This window comes from Notamacropus eugenii, chromosome 2, assembly GCF_028372415.1.
Source record: "Notamacropus eugenii isolate mMacEug1 chromosome 2, mMacEug1.pri_v2, whole genome shotgun sequence".
NCBI classification, from domain to species: Eukaryota; Metazoa; Chordata; class Mammalia; order Diprotodontia; family Macropodidae; genus Notamacropus; species Notamacropus eugenii.
The window spans coordinates 515,205,932-515,221,802 of NC_092873.1; the positions used below are offsets into that span (position 1 = coordinate 515,205,932).

Below are 15,871 nucleotides of genomic sequence, written 5' to 3' on the forward strand. Positions count from 1 at the left end.
TCCCTGTCACTCTCCTCCTACTCTTCTGAGTGCTCCTTCTCGAGCTCCCACAACCATCTCCCCTCACTATGATGGACCTCAAAGCTCTATCCTTGGCCCCCTTCTCTTCTCCTTCTGTATGCTTCCCCTTAGTAAGCGCCCCTCCCCCTTATTCTTGATAGACACACACACACACACATACACACACACACTCACACATGTCTCCTGATCACACAACCAACCTCGGTTTCCTGCCTGAGTTCTAGTCACCCACCTTTAAGTGCCTATTAAAATCCTTAAAGCTCAATAGACTCAGAGCAGAAATCGTTTTCTTAACTGCTCAAGCCCTGAGTCCTTCCCTCCTGTCCAGGATCACTCATGCAGGTCCTGTGGCCTCCCCCAGGCCAGTCAGGGTTCAAATGTGGCTGCTCCCACTTGGGCAGTACCTTCTTGGCCCTCTCAGCTGCTGCCTCAGCCCAAGGCCTTGCCCTCCCTCATTCATTTGCACAACCATGGACTCAGGTAGCTTCCTCTCATTTGACTCACCAGCCACAGGTTTTTCTAACATTCTATTTTCTTTGGGATCAAACAGAACTGTGTCTGCTGGGCTCATTGGACCTGAACTCATCTTCTTTCCACTGCTATCCGTTCCTTTCCACATCCCTGCTGCATACAGACACCATCATCCACACACCACCTGCCCCAAGAGGTCTTTCCCAGGTTTCCCTCCTGCAAGCTTTCTTCCCACCAATGCTATCAATTTACTACATACTTGGATGTATAAGGAGGCCCACATGCACACCCACCACACAGAGTCTCGACTACTTTCTACCTTCATAGACTCTAGGCTACTGAGGAGAATGAGGCCTAGAGGTTCAGTGGCATGCTCAGGGCAAAATAATAACGATAAAAGCTCCTCATATTACATGGCACTTCCTCTATGCCAGGCACTCTACAAAGTGCTATCACCATCTCATGTGATATAACACTGTTGGGGGGTAGGTATTATTATCATTCTCATTCCACAGCTGAGGAAACCAAGGCAGACTGAGGTTCAGTGACCTGCCCAGGCTGGATGTGAACTTGGGTGCTCTGTGCCCTCCGGCTCCCCATCACCACTCATCAGCACTAAGCAGTCTTGGGCATAGTGGGGTGTCCTTGCTTTGGGATGGACTGTTCTGGCTGGTTCTCAAATGCTGGTACTTGGTTGATTGGTCCAATTAACATTTACTTGTTTTAGCTAATGATCAAAAACCTGCTACCAGACAACAAACAGGGAACTATCTAAGGTGCAATGGAGTTTTACAGAATTAGTAATGAGACTTACAATCTGTGATTTAAATCAGCATAATTCACTATAAGTTAAAATGTCAGAAATTTTCTGTCCAACCATGAAGATGAACTTACTACATCAGTCTAGAAAAACTACAATCACAAATTCACAACTGCTGTCGTCTCCTGCCTCTTCGGTGTTTTTGGGGGTGAGCCAGGATACTGAAGATGCAGAGCCCCTTAAACAGAGTGCTGAGCATGAGCCACCTGCTGCATTAATTAGGGGCTGACACATAGCTCCCAGAGGAACTGTAGGAGCTAAAACCAGGCTGGGAGGGGTGGCGGTGTGTCTTTAACTTTAAGATGTATGTCAGAAAGACTTCACAATGAAACACAATTCAATCACTTACACAGTTTAAAATTCTCACCTCAGCACTTGGAGATCCAAGCAGGACATCGATGATAAAGTCAGCAACACATGGCAAGTTATAGAAGGAGGCTGACAACAGGAGTCAGAGAGTTAGGCAGCGTAAAAGCAGAGACGCGGCCAAGTCCTATGGATGACATTCGAGCACTGGAACATTGCCTTCTAATTACACTTGGCTGGTGCCTTCTATTAGGATGGGCTAGGCCTTCCCCATGGGAGATGGCTGGCACGAGGGTCTGCACCCAGACTGCCCCTTTTCTCCAAGGGATTCTTCTCAGCACCTCTCTGCTTCCTCTTTCATCACGTCATCTCTGTAGTGGCCTCATTTTGGGTAAAGCTCACCACTGCCTCTGCAAACTTCCTCAGCACTGAAGCTAACTGAGCACCTAGCTCTATTCCACCCCTCCCTGAGGACCACAGGTCCACCCCCTCCCCCAGCAGGTGCCCAGTTCAAGTGGGATGTGCCACTTAACCTCACATCATCTTTCCTTAATCTTGGCTAAGTCCTTGACTTAAGAAAATGCCAGCAGCCCCAAAGCCAAGCCAGGAATTCAAAGCCCAGGTGAATTTTGGGAGTTCGGCCCAAGCACCAAGAGATCCCTTACCCAGCTGCTGACTGCGAAGCTGCAGGCAGGTGACCAGCAGAGAGAGGGCTTCTCCAGCGATGAGTGCATCTTTGGTGGACACGGACTGCTGCCGCACACAGATCCCTGCATGCAAGGCCGCCGGCTCACCTTCACTGCCAGAGCTGCAGTTGCTTCCTGAGTCAGGTAAACAAGGCCTGAGGTCAGGGACTTCTCTGTGGGGACTGGACCCCTCTCCCTCCTCCAGTAGATGAAGTGCTTCAGGTTTTTTATTTCCACTGCCCTCAAAACAACAACAAAGGCTCTTGCTTTCAATGAACTGGGAAATTAAATGAGCTGGTAAATGGCCACTTACAATGTGCTTTCTAACAGAACCCAGATGGTTGGCTCCAGAAAAGAAACACTCTGGGTGGCCAGAGTGTTTGCTTCTGAACATGGCCCTTGGGGACAGTAGCCTTCCTATCCTCTGGCCTTGTGTGGCAGCTGAACACACCCTCCTGTGCAGTGTGACCATCTCCCTTGAAATCAGTACCTGAGCTGCTGAGTCTGTTTCGAATCCCAATGGGAAACAAAGTGTTGCTTTCTTTGATTGGCTGGCTACTCCCAACGAGGTCAAGACGTCCAGCAGCCGCCGCCCAGGACAGCCTCATGAAACAAGCCACAGTAGAAGTGAAATCATTTACATCCATTGTCTAAAGGAGTATGGAGAAAAGAGTTAGTGGGGGAGGAGAAATGGGCACACACTCCCTACATCTGCTGAGCAGCATGGCACAGCAGAAGGGTCAAGGCAGCCTCAGGGTGCTCATGACCTGACACAGGTGGTAGAGGGCAGGCCTGGCACCCAAATTCAGTGCTCTTACAGTCCCTTCACTAGCTGTGTTACCTGAGCACTGCAGCTCATCTCCTAGACTGTGAGCTCTCACCAATTCATCCCCCAGCTGTGGTGGGCCTCCTGAGTTAATGAATACACAGGGTGTTGTCACTGCCAAATGTTAAACAAGTATATCATCCTGAGGGCTTGCCAATCCTTTCCTCTCTATCCCCATCTCCAAATATGTGGCCCCTCTCAAAATTTAGAAAAGAAGTGCTTGGGAAAACCACAGCTCTGGCCTAGAGGGCTTAGTCATCAGACCTGTTTTATTTGTAGCACCAAATCTAAAGCCATTCTCTGGATGACAAAGGATTCAAGTATATTTGTATCATCCCCAATAGGCAAGTCAGACTGCTGCTGGAGAACTTTTATTTTCAAACGTGTTGTCTTCTGGGTGGCAAGCCTGGCAAAAAAGACTGACTTTCAGGAACCTGTTTGTAGAACACCCGTTAGCTGCGTTTACATTTACAGTACCAAAAGATAAAAAAGCGGATTCAACAAGAATCATCTGTGGTCATTTATTACCTTGCAAATCAAGAGGCACTTTAACCACTTTTCTTTCTAATACTGTTTCTGACAGTTGGGCCCTAACGAATGGACAAGAAAGGCAATGTGGCTCAGTGGGCAGGGCTGCAGCCTACAGATCTCAGTTCTGAACAGGGCCCTGTCATATGACCACGCCATGTCACATGCCATATGACCCAGAACAGAGTAATTTCCCTCCTCTGCTAGATGAAAGGGTCACCAGAGTCCCTTGTGATTCTAACAAACGTTCAATTCAATACCACCTGATACAAAGCTGATCTAAGATCGCATACTCATTCCTAACCAACAAGTCTAGAGAAATTTTGGTGAAAAAAGGCAAACTGGCAAGGCCTGAAGATGGCAGGGGCAGGGGAATAGAGGAGCTTAATTAACCAGCAGGACTAGCCTTGAAATGCCCTCGATGCAGGAACCTGAGGAAAAAGACTTGTCCATAAAAGCCCAGGTGGCATGGTGACAGAGGGGCTGGGAAAGACAATGGACACTAATGGGTGTTAACAGATGGAAGTCATGTTATATGTTCTAAAACATACTTCTCTGGCCTCAGCAGCTTCACTTGTAAAGTGGGAATGAAACACCAGCTGCACCTACCTCCCAGTGTTCTGATGACTCAGCTGAGAGCCTGCCAACCTCAAAAGGCTGGAGAAATGTCTTTGGGATAACACCTGACATGCTTACTTGGATTGCGACCCTGGCAGCAGGGATGATTTCCTCCACGCGGATAGAGGACCTGTCAGAGACCGACAGTTGTCTATAGGAGGCCTTCTCTGGTGTGCCACACAGGGACATCTGTCGACTGGACTGACGACTTATGTTGCGGAAGGGACGGGAAGCGAGCGCTTCAATGCCATCTCTGGTAAGTTCTTCATCCAAGAATGTGGGCATGGTTTGGCCAACAAGCAAGAATCTTCAAAGAAAGTCAGGAAAAGCCACGATTACTGGTGGAGAGCTCACCAGGAAGGCATCAATGTTTCCAGCAAGTCTTCAACAATGAAGCTGGGTGGAGTGTGTGCACTGGGAGCAAGGGAGCATGGGTCTGGCAGGGAAGTCATCCTTGGTGAGTGGACCAACACATCAGGGTGACATACCTTGCAAGTTGCAGACAGATGGAATACACTCCCTGCCTTGTTTCGTAGTCCACTTCTGAAGGTATAGAGTCTCTCTGCATGACATTGACCACCAAGCTTTTTTTTGGAAAAAAAAAAGTTATTAGATTCCTGTCGACTTTTCAAGATAATCCTCCTGAGTCACCTAGTAGTTTTTGAAAGATAACAAAGAGAAATTCTCAAAAAATCCCTCTCTATAACCATTCTCTTGGTTCTCACAAATTTCTCTAAGTGACTGCCAGAAACAAGTCTCCACAATCGTTCTTTGGTATTGGGCTGTTCCCTAAAAACTCTTAAGTTTCCCACTGAGTTATCACCTCACTAATCCCCTGGGGCAAGTGGGGGAAATGAGAGGGGGAGAAGAGTAACAGAATGCAAAGTATTTTAGTACAGTGAATACCTACCTGATATATTTAATGATCTATGTAACTGATATATTAATAACAATAGTACAAGTAACCCACCTTTCTAACAAATTTTAAAACTTACAGGGTTTACAACCACACAAGGCACATTCAAAGATGTCAAAATCAGAAGTCTCTTATTAGCATTTTGCTATGTGCTGAATAACTGGGAAAAGACACCCAAAATGTCAAAGACTCATGAAACAGATTGTGCTCATTAAGGTGATAATATGCTGGAACAGATGTAAGGCCCCATTCATTTCTCAGTCCTAGGATCTGGTTGTTGCGAAAGTGCCTTAAAGACACCATAGGAAGAAAGGAGGCAGGAGCCTGGGATAGCACAGAGGGTTTGGTTCAGAGCCTGCCCCAAATATCAATTGTGTGACCACAGGCAAGGCTGCTAAGCAGCTCAGGGCTGGCTCCAGTTCCTGAGTCCAGATCCAGCCTCAGACACCGTGTGACCATGGAACATGTAAAGGAGAAGAACAAAGGCGCTCCCCCGCCAAGGTGGCGGTGAAGACGAAAGGAGATAACGCCTAGAAAGCACTATGCAAACCTTCCAGGTGCCCCATGACCCCAGCCTCTCCAAGCCTCTGAAAATGGCTCCTTTACTTCCACACATCAATGGGCTGGTTCTAGAGATCAAACTGCCCAGTGCATACAGAGCAATCTAAAAGCTTTCAAGTTCAACAGAAAAGCCTTCTGACTGCGATTACTGTAGTTCCTGTTTGGAATTCTTCAATGTTTGGAATTTAGACACAAGGGGCTCTGATACAAAGGACCACACTGGTAGTTCTATCAGAGCTCAGACACAAGTGGCCTTGGGATAACACGCTGGCCAGCCATCATGATCTGCTAATGGTTGGCAGATGATCGCTACAAAGGTGTGGCTACAAGTCCATCCTGTGCAGGCTGCCTGGAGCCCTGCCCCTCCATTCCCCACCCCCAGGATGCCAGGGACAGGTACCTCCTCCTCCCTCCAGCTTGGGATCTGAGGACCCTCCCCACCACTCCTTTACTCCATGGAGCTTGGGACAAGTTACTTCCCCACTGTCGATCCCAGTTCACTCTTATGTACCAAGCTATGACCACCCATAACACCAACATGCCAGGGAGATGCTACATAACAGTAATAGGCTACATCCCACAGGTCACATATCCTGCTCGCACTTGCTACTGCCAAAAATAAATACTCCCACACCAGGCACAAGAAAAACAGCTGCTCCCGCTTGGCTGGCTCAGTGTACAACTTCCATTTATGGCAGACTGACCACTTCTGCCTCCATGGCTGGAGGGAAACTTGGCCTTTGGGTACAGGCCTGGAAATGGGCTAGGCATGTGTCCAGCACCAGCATAACTAGGTTCTAGAGGCTTGCTCCCAGCTTGCTGGACACAAGGTGATGTGACCAATCAATTGTGAAATGGTCCATTCTTTGCCTGCAGAGTGATGAAGATGAGGGCAGAGGCCATCACAAAGTACAGCTTCGTAACATATGGGAACACTAACTGAGCTGTGAGCACAACTCTGAAAGCCCCTCCTCTCAAGGCCAGGAAACACCCACCTCAAACCGCCAGCTCTGAGGAAGTTCTCACAGAAGGATTTCGCACAGTTCCGGGCCATTTCATCATCAGCTGTTGGCATGAGTTTGGAGCTCAGGACCTAGGACAGGCACAAGGGTGATGAATCTTTCCTACAATCTGGCAGAAATGATGGTATTTCTAAACAAAGGCTGATGAGCCCTCCATTCAGACCTACTGATTGAAGGGGTGTGAGTCAACACTTAGGAGAGAGTACAGCCACTACCTGTTGAGAATGGGCTACATCACAGGGCCTTCCTGTTCTAACTCCCAAAGTCACCAGCTCTCTGAGTATGGGGGAAGGGAGAACATGGAGTGAAACACAAGTATAGCAACCTGATGCATCAAATAATGTCTTTCTGGTTTGGAAGAGAGTGGATGGATACTGCATACACAAAACTGTCCCTTCAAATGACTCCTGTGGCACAAAATGACACTCTGCATCGGCAATGCTGCCTGGATACAAAAAGGGGCAAAAGACAGTCCCTGCCCTGGAGGAGCTGCTGTTGCTGCAAATCAGCAAGTCTGAAGCCCCAAGGGCTGCTCAGGGGCCACATGTGCTGCCTCTGCTTAAAGTTTCCTGGGAAACAGCTCCTAGGCACCTGGTCACAGACCAAGGAGGAATGCTCCTAAAAATGACACACTCACTGAATTATATTTCAGATGCACTGGAGAAGCTAACTACTTAAAAGAACCATCTGCTGAACTGCCTAGCAGAGTCAGAATTATATTCTCAGTCCAGTCCTGTGCCACAGGCAATGCCAGCCTCTGCACATCTTACTGAAAGGCTGCCCTACCTCACTCTCGAGACCACACCTGTGCTGCCAATAACAAGGCAGGCTGGTGGGGTCTGCCTCCACAGGGGGTGGAGGGGAGGGATCAGTGGGTGCTGGAGTAACCCTGGATTTTTGGAGATCTGACCAGATGAACTGTAAGGTCATCTTTGGAGCTAAAACTGTGACTAAATTTGTTTTTGTTCTTTACGTCATTTCTTAGTTGTCTTGTTTGGTGAAAAATCAATTGAGAAGAGCTTATTAAGTACTTGCTCAGTCTGCACCTGATGCCAGTCGCTAGGCAACAAACCCCATGTGCCTGACACACTGGCACTAAGCTTGGGGATTTCACACTTGGGTAGGTAAACATACACCAAGAAGCCAAACTTGAGGGAGCCCGGGAGGGACCGAGGGGCTGAGCCACACTGGAAAGGGCATGACAGGAAGCACAAGGCAGAGAAGGGGAGAGAGGACACTACAGGCATGGGGTGACATTCACATCTTTGCCTTTTCCAAAGCCTCCCCACCATCTCTCAGCTTCCTTTTGTGTCTTGGAAGCTGCTTGAGGGCAGAACTTTCTTTTTTTGTATCTACACCCCCAGGGCCTGGCACAGAGCAGGCACTTGGTCAAAGTTTATCGACCAACGGACCAGTGCAAAGGCAGAGATATGGAATGTCACATAAAAAAAGAAGGGAGAAGGTCAGGTGGTTTGGACTGCAAAATGTAGGTAAGGAAGTGTGTCTAACAAGGCTCTAAATGACAAGTTTTTGTTCACAGCATCAAATCCATCAAGGGGGAAAGCTTAGGAATGTCACTGCAGGAGCCGCTTTGGAGAGAAACTTCATCACTGCCACTGAACAAGGCAAAAACCTCATTCCAAAAACAGCCTGTGTGAGAGGCAAATGTGGCAGAGCTGGCCCGCACTCTCCCCTTGCATTTTTATCACCATCACAGAGCATAAAATGCTTTAAAGGCTGAGTCAAAGAATATATTCGCTTCTTGAAGCTATGGGAGCTGCTGGAGTGGATTGGTGAGCGAGTCCCGTGGTCAGATATGCACTTACAAGAGGAGCGCTCCGGCTGCTGGGCAGAGCATGGGTGGGCTGGAAGCAGGGACAATCCCATGGGGAAAGGTAGTGAGGGCCCCATCTAAAGTGCTGGCCTGTGAGTGTAGAGGAGGAGCCACAAGGGAGAGACTGGTGAAACAAGACTGGGAAAGGGAGGGGCTTTCTGGGGGGGAGGCAGGAGAGAGTCCAGGATAACTCCCAGCTTATGAACCTTGGACACTGGAAGGATGTTCAATAGGAACAAACAAGTTTGGAAAAGGGAGAGCACAGGGAAAAGGATGATCAGTTTCAACTTCAGACATGATGAGGTTAAAATGCCTGAAATACCCAGCTGGGAATGTCCAACAGGCAATGGTTACGCAAACCTCCTGAAGTAGGCATCGTAAGTACAGGGACTTAAACCTGGCATCAGATGAAGTTACCGAGAAGGCCTCAAGACAGAAGAGGACCCTCTTCTTGCCAATATTTCAGCTGAAAATCTACCTATTTGAAAAAACTGACCAACCACTGAAAGCTCCCTCTTCTCCACTCCTCCCCATCTTACACTACTCAGATGTTTCCCTCCATGCTCTTTCCCTCATCCCTGTCTCAAATAAAGAGATGCCCCCTTTCCTTGCCAAGGCAAACATTTCTCTGGTAGACCGTTGCCCTCCATTTCCCCCCACTTTCTCACAACTTCAATCTTTCCCCATCTAATAGCTGCGGATCTACTGCCTGAAAACTCTCACTCGATCGATCTGTGCCAGCTGGCTAGGGGGCTGAAGCTTTCCTCCCAGTGGCTAGATTTCTCAAGGAAGCTGCTCTCCTCTTGATCTCTGCTTCCAACCTCATTCCAGCACAACTCCGCTCTCCAAAGTCACCAAGGATCTCTTAGTTGCCAAATACAGAGGCCTTTTCTCTGTCCTGGTCTCCCTGACCTCCCTGCAGCTTGACACTGAATCACTCTTCCCGCCCGGCTTCAGGACCCTTCCTCTCCCCTCCTCCCAGTTCTCATCAGTTCCCATGGATTCAACTATATGCCAAACTGATTCTCAAATCTATACATCCAACCCTAACCTCCCTGATGACTTACAGGCTCACAATTTTAACTGATGTGAAGACGTTAGCTAACACATCTTTTACTGGATATCTTGCAGACATCTCAAACCCAACACATGCCCAACTCTTCACTCTCTGCTCCCCTAAACCATACCCCTACCCCCAACCCCTCCTCCCAGTCCTGAGTCATCCAGAACTCCTCCTTCTCTCTCACCCTCTCTAGATCCAATCTGTGGCCAAAGTCCCTCTATTTCACACTGCTTGGGTCCACTTTCATGAGGACACACTTAGAGTAAGAATGTAATTAAATACTCAAATTAATCAGCTTCTAAAGTGAGAGAACACACACATTACAACTTATAGAAGGATTTCCAAATTGAGAAGCTATTTTATAAAAGCAAAAATATTCACAGATATGTTGACTGGAGTCAACCAATATTCCCTCAGAAGTAACGTGTTAAATGGCAGGGGAGGTCATGAGGAATAAAGTATCTGGGGTCACAGGCCAATGTGGCCAGCAGAAAGAAAGAGGCTCCTTACCTCCAAGTTGTACAGAACTCTGAAAGTGGACATTCCAGGAGCAAAAGAGCGAAAAAGACTTTCCAAAATGGAACTGGCACTGGGTTGATGTTGTTGCTTTGAAGACAAAGATGGAGATTTTGAAGACTGAGAACCTGTTTCAGACAGCAACGTTTTCTGAGGGAAAATGAGGGAAATAATTACACAATTTTAAAAATTACAAACAAAAATTAGAGTTCTATTATATGAGTTCTACGTGTATTTTTAAACATAAGTGACACAAAACCAAACAGTTTAAGACCAATAAAATCCATAAGGCAGATGAGAGCCTGGCTATACCCCTATGGAAGAACACCTCAGCTCCATTCCAACCTATATGCTATATACCACATATGTACACTCCTGAAAACTATGGATGCTTGACAATATTCAAACACTCCTATGACTTTTGCTAGAAATGCTCACATGCTTTTTCTCAATTCTAACATAAAACTATGATGGGAACTCATTTTAACAATTTATACTTAAAACTCAATTCTGTGGCTAAGGCTACACAGTGATAATAACGTATTTGAGACTTAGCATAAACCATCCTAAGTGAAATTTGAGCTGAATAAAATAGATTTCATGCTTCAACAAATTAGGGGAAGAGAAAGGAAAGAAGAGATGGCTACTGATTCTCCACAGGAAAATACCAGCAAATTTCCACATTCTACAAGTTACTTGGAATGGAGAATTCATGCATTCAAATGAGGTAAGAGCTCTAAGAGATATATACACACACACACACACACACACACACACACACACACACAAACTTAAAATAAATATAGGGTCTGATACCAAGTGCAATTTCAAAATTTTTTTAATAGGATCAATTATGCTGTAATAGATTATGGGTAAAAATAAAAATCAAGCCAAATATAGAGCATTCTTGATGACAACAAAGCACATCTAATATATTAAACTATAAGTAAATATTAAAGTCTAAATGGGGAAAAAATTGGGTTGAAAATTATGTTGTGGTCACAAAAGATACTCCTGTTAAAGATGAGATTCTATAGCTCTTTAAGGCACTGATAACTGATAAAAGAAACCATAAAATGACTGTTCACATGACTTAAGTATGACTCCTCCATAATAACTTTCTCATAAGTTAATGTTCCCCTAACAATTATAAAGTATCCTAGAGTAGTTGCTCCATGCAAATTTCCAGAGATCTACCTTTCTTCCCAAAGAGTCGAGTTGATCCAAGGCTTCCTGAATGGCCGGGTCAGTAGGGATCAGTAATAGCAGCTTTCGCACACGCAGCGTTATCCTACAAAGTCAGAAATCTAAGTGTTATCTCAGCTATGGTTTAAGGCTCTTTACACAGCTGGAATGTGAAATAAACTGTGCTTGCATAAGCTAGACACAGCAAAGAAAGAAAAGTACAAAAACATCCCTCAGCCCTTTCCCTTCTGCTGTGACGGTGGCAGAAGACATTCAGAATCACTTCCTTAGAGTGGTATCAACATTAATTCAGCTATTAGAGCAGTAAATACAGACAGATGATGAGAGGAGCTGAACCACAGCATCTGCTGGGCCTGCTAAGCGTCTGTCGATGGCTCCAAGACCCTCCTGGGACAAATAACAAAGGGCTCAGCAGGATGCCTTCCTGTATGTGCAGGCTCACCCCACGCCCTATCACTCTAAGCCAGCATTTGCAAAAAGTCCAGTGTCGAGGGAACTGCAGCAGATACATTTGTGCCTGTGACAGGAGATGACTCCGACCACACAGTGAGCTCCGTGGACAGGAGGCTGGCAGGCAGTAGGTCAGAAAACACAGTTCAGGAGACAGGGATGAGAAGGACTCAAGGTACATTAGACTAGGCAGGAGACAGTAAAGACCATGAAGATGGTCTTCAAAGAGAGGGATGGGCAGTGGCAGGCACAGTTTGTGGCAAATAATGTCTCCAAAAACGGAAATGCTATTTCATCAGGAAGGAAATGAGTGATGACTTCTGTGGAAGTCATCTGCAAACCAGCTGCCAGACTGCCAAGTTTCAGAACAAAGATCAAAGTCATTACCAAATGAGAACAAAGATGAGATGATGCAGCCCCCAACTGAGACAAGCCCAATCTGAGGTACAGACATCAGCCAGTCATGGTTAAAAACAGAAAACAGATTAAAAAAAAAAAGACACTGACAGACTGTGAAATTTCCTAAAGAAGTTTATCTGAGGTAAATCAATCACCACAACCAGTGATCAAAAATGACCTAGGAAAAACTTTAGCCAGCTAGCCAGCAATATCTTTGACAAGCAGAGAAATAGAGCAGCCGAGCGCAATGTTAGCTAAGCACATAAATTCACCTGTAAAGATTTAAGGGGGAGGGTGATGGGAGATGGTGAGCAGGATTACCTCATAAAAAAAGGAAAGCAGTAGTGGAAAAACAAGGTGAGAAAAAGGTTTTTTAGAAATCCTGTTAAGTCAAATCGCCTTAGAGCATTTAAGGGTAAAGTTGAAAAGAGCAATGAACATAAAGAAAATAAACCATGTACACTCTGCTCTCAGACCCCTCGTGCTGAGATGGGAACGGCACCAAGAGGACGGACAGGAGGGGCCGATGGACCATCTCTCAGCGTTCCCAGGCTATCAGGCAGGAGCAGGAGGGCTGCCAGGGCAGTGGGGCCTCTGAGGGCGCAGGGAAACTGATTCTCAAGATCAAGTCAAGGGAAAGCATTAACATTTGGAATAATGGGTCTTATTAATGAAGATGACCAGCAAAATGTCTCATTGCCAAACCATATGTTAACTTCCCCCCCACCTATAAGACTTGTACAAGAACAACGTGCGCACACGCCCAGCCACAGAACCCTGAAGAAGCTCTGAACAGGGAGCCAGCAGGTTTTCAGGAGCAGGACTCCCCAGCAGACAGACAGTCATGTCCTTGATGGAAAGAAAGGAGCTGAGAATACCAATACTGTTCCCCTTTTTGGCTGTTGATTCTAACTGGATCAAACAGAACCCTTACGAGGTTCCTCAAAAAGGCATATCCCATCACAGCCATATAAAATTCCTTAAAGATGTAAAATTGTCTTTGATGACTAACTGGATTACTGCCGTCAAGTGAAGCACAGAGGAGATGTATCTGCCCTTTCCCAGACACAGAACTCCAACTTAAATGGGATTCCCTACAGATCACAAAGTCCTTGGGATGTCCCTGTCCCCATGTGATCTTTTGCATCAAGATGTGGAATACTGTACAATCTTATAGTTACATCCATTATCACTCAAAAATCTGAGTTTAAATGTTCACACAGGAAAAAAGCAAGTGAAAGACTCTTATCTACAGGATATCCCATTGGATGGACAACCCAAAGAGAGAAGTGTGCCAGAACGCACATTTTGGACAGATATTGCATATGAAAGCAGAATGTGCCCAGAATAGGAAAGGAGATAGAGAGCCAGCCAGCCTGGGGAAAGCTGCACAGTACTTTAAATGAACTCAGATGTCTTCTCAGAGACTCTCCTTAACATCAATATTCTTCTAGTGATGGTGCAGGACTGAGTCATGGAAAACAACCATCTCATAGATCATGGCTTTTACAACTAGAAGGAAACGTAAGAGGTCACTGAATCTCTGCAATTCATTTGACAGATGAGGAATCATAAGCTGAGAAAGGTCAAGAGACTTGCCCAGAATCACAGCTACTAGTAAGTGTGTAAGGCAGATCTTTAGTCATGTCCAAGCTCCAAGCCAGTGCTCTAAAGAATGTACGATAGAACATCACCCAAAGATATGATTGGGAAATGTGTAACAAAACAAATAAAAACATGAGATAGACAATATTAATTTGTAGTTCCCTAAGTCAATATGCAGCTTGCTGGGATGATTTTCTATTTGAGTCTGATGTACCATCACTGGTAGGTATCCTATTACTATGAAAAAACACAGGGAGAAACTGCATCCATGAGCTTTTAGGGAGAGTTATGATCAGCACATGAAGTGGTACATAGTGAAGGTGAGGGCTAAATATGTGTCTGGCTGCTGACTGCAACATTGAGAGATCTGAGGGCTATCTCAGCCCTTGCTTGCTAGAAGGGCCCCCAGTAGAGGTTTTAGGAAGATGCAGACAAAAACAGCTAAGGATAAAAAGGGTTATTGGCACTGGAGGGGGTGCCCACCCCCAACCTCCATGAGATTGAAGAGCCATCAAAGTCACTCATTTTAAGTACAGCTCCTGGGCTCACGAACCCTAACAATTTCATGAAAATGTGTGTTTACCTGGGCTCCTCCAGGTTGGCAAGCTGGTAGAGCATGTCAAATACATTGCATACAAGTGCCATGACAACGCCTGGGAGGGACTTCTCCTGAAGAGAAAGCACAATACATAATCATACTTCACAAAGATTTCTCTTTTCCTCCAAACAAAAACAGTAACTTTGACAAACCTGACACTACTAAGCCTTAAAGAAAAAGGGGGCTGCCCCCGTGCCATTCAAGCCACCACATCCTACATGAAGCACATAACTGAGATGATTAGGACAGGCCAACCCTGAGCACCCCCAAGTGTGTGAGACATCTGTCCTACTCTGATTCTCTGAAGCCTCCCAGACCCCTGCAAAGGCATCCATATCACAGCCCTGAGATCACCAATTCAGAGCTGGGAGGGATTCTATGAGGGTCTAGTCTGGCCTCTCCATGGGGATGACATGACTTGCCTGAGGGAATGGGAGCAGGAAAAGGCAGAGGTCATTTTGGATTCAGGGCTGGTCCCCTCAAGCTGTCAGATGACTGGGAAGCATGGCCTGTATTTTACAGTTGGGGAGACAGAGGCACTGTGCTTGGCTCAGAGTCGAAAACCCAGTGAGAGTCACCAGGTGGACAGGAGCCTGCACTTCCTTAGCTCCAAAGTCTGCCAGCCGCCCCTCCCAGAGCTGTGGGGCTCCACTAAGGCTGTGACATGCTGGGGATCAGGGTTGGAAAAAACAACTGACAATGTGCCCCCTTCTCCTCTCCATGCATGAACAAAGGATGAAAGAACAGTAAAAATATCAAAAAGCAGACTGCCAAAAGAGCTCCAACCATAGCCCCTGTAAAGCTGAGCAGGATTGGTTTGAAATGGCCAAGGCTATGAAGGGGACTGAAGTTAATGGCCATATAGGATGGGCCACATACGAAATGGTGAGGAGTGGAATTGTGCATGCTGCGGGAAGGCCCACTGAGGGTCTCTCTAGAACTTCCGCGGCCAAGTCTGGAAACTGTCATTGTGCACAGCTGGCAGGCATAGCCACCTCCTGCTGAATGTTACCCTATCCCTACAGCATGATGAGGACAGCAAATGAGAGGAACCTCAGGCTTTGGTCTACTGAGCTGGGTCTGCCTGTTTGGGTGCTGGAAGGAGCAGGCTGAAGGGTGATGATGGACATTATAAGAGACAAACCCATCATTGATTTTCTTTCTTTCCTTTCCACTGGCTGCCTCCATTGGCCCCTGGGTAAGAGGGTGAAGTCTACCTTGGTGCAGCAGAATCTCAGAAGCTGGAAGAGGCTCCCTGAGGGCTGGCAGGGCCACTGTGAGGACCAGCCTTGCTAATCTGGCCATAGAGATAAAGACCAGGCAATGCCTCTCTTCCCCAGCACTACTCTGAGCAGTCTACAAAGGCCTTAGAAACCCTGAAGGATTTCAGAAGGGGAGAAGGGAATTGAGCCTCTTTACTCCCAC

General features: G+C 46.5%; 1 protein-coding gene across 2 annotated transcripts in view; it reads right to left on the reverse strand.

Annotated features, from left to right (window-relative positions):
- The window catches only part of USP24 (ubiquitin specific peptidase 24), a 164,773-nt gene that overhangs the window by 57,342 nt on the left and 91,560 nt on the right, over window positions 1-15,871 (reverse strand). For both annotated transcript variants that reach the window (XM_072649592.1, XM_072649593.1), the window contains exons 29-37: window positions 14,432-14,517; window positions 11,386-11,479; window positions 10,183-10,338; window positions 6,749-6,846; window positions 4,765-4,860; window positions 4,355-4,583; window positions 2,795-2,954; window positions 2,284-2,439; window positions 1,680-1,750 (exon numbers count right to left, since the gene is read on the reverse strand). In XM_072649592.1, the coding sequence (XP_072505693.1) occupies window positions 1,680-1,750; window positions 2,284-2,439; window positions 2,795-2,954; window positions 4,355-4,583; window positions 4,765-4,860; window positions 6,749-6,846; window positions 10,183-10,338; window positions 11,386-11,479; window positions 14,432-14,517 (1,146 nt within the window). The remainder of the gene's footprint in view (window positions 1-1,679; window positions 1,751-2,283; window positions 2,440-2,794; window positions 2,955-4,354; window positions 4,584-4,764; window positions 4,861-6,748; window positions 6,847-10,182; window positions 10,339-11,385; window positions 11,480-14,431; window positions 14,518-15,871) is intronic.